The 1,549-nt window shown below is 41.7% G+C and overlaps 1 protein-coding gene across 1 annotated transcript in view; it reads right to left on the bottom strand.

The window, feature by feature from the left end:
• EXOSC3 (exosome component 3) overlaps positions 1-1,537 on the bottom strand; it is a 3,796-nt gene extending 2,259 nt beyond the window's left edge. The window contains exons 1-2 of the mRNA XM_008937096.1: positions 1,334-1,537; positions 308-459 (exon numbers count right to left, since the gene is read on the bottom strand). Coding sequence (XP_008935344.1) covers positions 308-414 — 107 coding nt within the window. The 5' untranslated portion in view covers positions 415-459; positions 1,334-1,537. The remainder of the gene's footprint in view (positions 1-307; positions 460-1,333) is intronic.
• Between the last annotated feature and the right edge of the window lie 12 nt (positions 1,538-1,549).

The following is a 1,549-nucleotide window of genomic DNA, read 5'->3' as shown; positions in this document are numbered from 1 at the left end:
TTTCCCTTTCAGGGGTGGGGGAGGAGGTTAACAGAGAGCATCTGTTATGGTTCTGGGGGCTGCCCTGACCCCAAACCACCATAACACGTCACATACCACCATACAAAAAGGCATCTAAAACTCTCCAGGAGTAAAATAAATGCTCTTTCTAGGTCAATATCCATACTCTAGTCAGTAAAATTGGTATAAGTGCACTAGAACAATTACACAGTCCGATTAACTCCAGATTGTCCACACTGCTTATAGGAAATCATTGTGCAAATTCTACCCACCACATTACACATCAGAGCAACTACTTAGTACTTACTTTCTTATTAGACCTAAGGAAACTTTAAAGAGAAAGCCATCTTGTCCAATTACTCCCATTCCACTTGATCTTCCACTGCCATCTATACAGACCATCTCTGGTTCCATGTCTTTATTTGCTACAAGGAATCGACCATAAATAAGATCTCCCACCTAAACAAAAGTGTGAAAAAGCAAAAGCAGTCAGGAAGATTACACTGCACATTTGTAAAAAATACTCACTTGATAAAGATCCTCTCCACAAAATGAGACCACAAAACATTTTTAGAATATTAGTGATAGAAGAATAAATGGGTATAATAGGAATTTTCACTTTCTTTTCTACTAAAGGCAACAGTCCCTAGGAACAATTATCTTGTAGCAGTACTGGAATTTGAAAGATAAAAAACTACAGAATTTTATTTCATGGAACAATTATGTTTTCTTAAAAAATACCAAACATTAATTTATCTTTCTTCATACTTTAAGGGTTTTAAAACTCTAAACAATCTGCTCTTGTAATCATTTACCAGGAAGACGACAGCAACAAAATCACACTACCCTATTTTTTCTTTACAGTCTCATTTTATATTCTAGTGATGGCATTTCGGTTGAATACAGAAACTGTGGCATCTACACACCACATAACTATTTACAAAGAGGTTATTAAAAAAAAAACATTTTCTACCAGTATCAGTGTAAAAGCCTGTTTTATAACCTTAACTTCACAGTGTCCCCTCGAATGCACATTGCTCATGAATTGCACCTGATGCTGGCAGTATTACAGGAAATTTAGAATGTTGAGATCGTGAGAAAATCCAATACCTGACAAATGCTGAACGAAATTAGCTACACATCCTCTTAAGAAACATCAGAAAACTCTCAGCCCAGTCCTGCAGAAACCTCCGAGGAGGGCCAACAGGAAGTCACTGCAAGTAAACCTTCGCTCCCACGTTTATAAAAGGCTTATAAAAACACTTTTACGGAACCTACTGAAGGGTACCAGAAGCACCACCGTAAGACACCGCTAACAAGCAAGAGCAATAACCTGCACATTGGGCCTGTTCCTCTTCGTGGCGCCTTCGAAAGCCAAGTAGGACAGCGACGCCAGCTCGCTTCCTCCGACGTCCAGCTTAAACACGTCGCCCGCCTTGGCCGTCACGATCCCGATGACGTGGTCGCCCCTGACCGGAACGTACTGCAAAGGGCGGCGGAGCGCACCCGGGTCAGGGGGCGCGGACGGCCCGGGGCCTCCCCCTACGCC

This window comes from Merops nubicus, unplaced genomic scaffold (genome assembly GCF_000691845.1).
Source record: "Merops nubicus isolate BGI_N331 unplaced genomic scaffold, ASM69184v1 scaffold22903, whole genome shotgun sequence".
Taxonomy (NCBI): Eukaryota; Metazoa; Chordata; class Aves; order Coraciiformes; family Meropidae; genus Merops; species Merops nubicus.
This window is presented reverse-complemented; position numbering and strand designations above follow the sequence as displayed.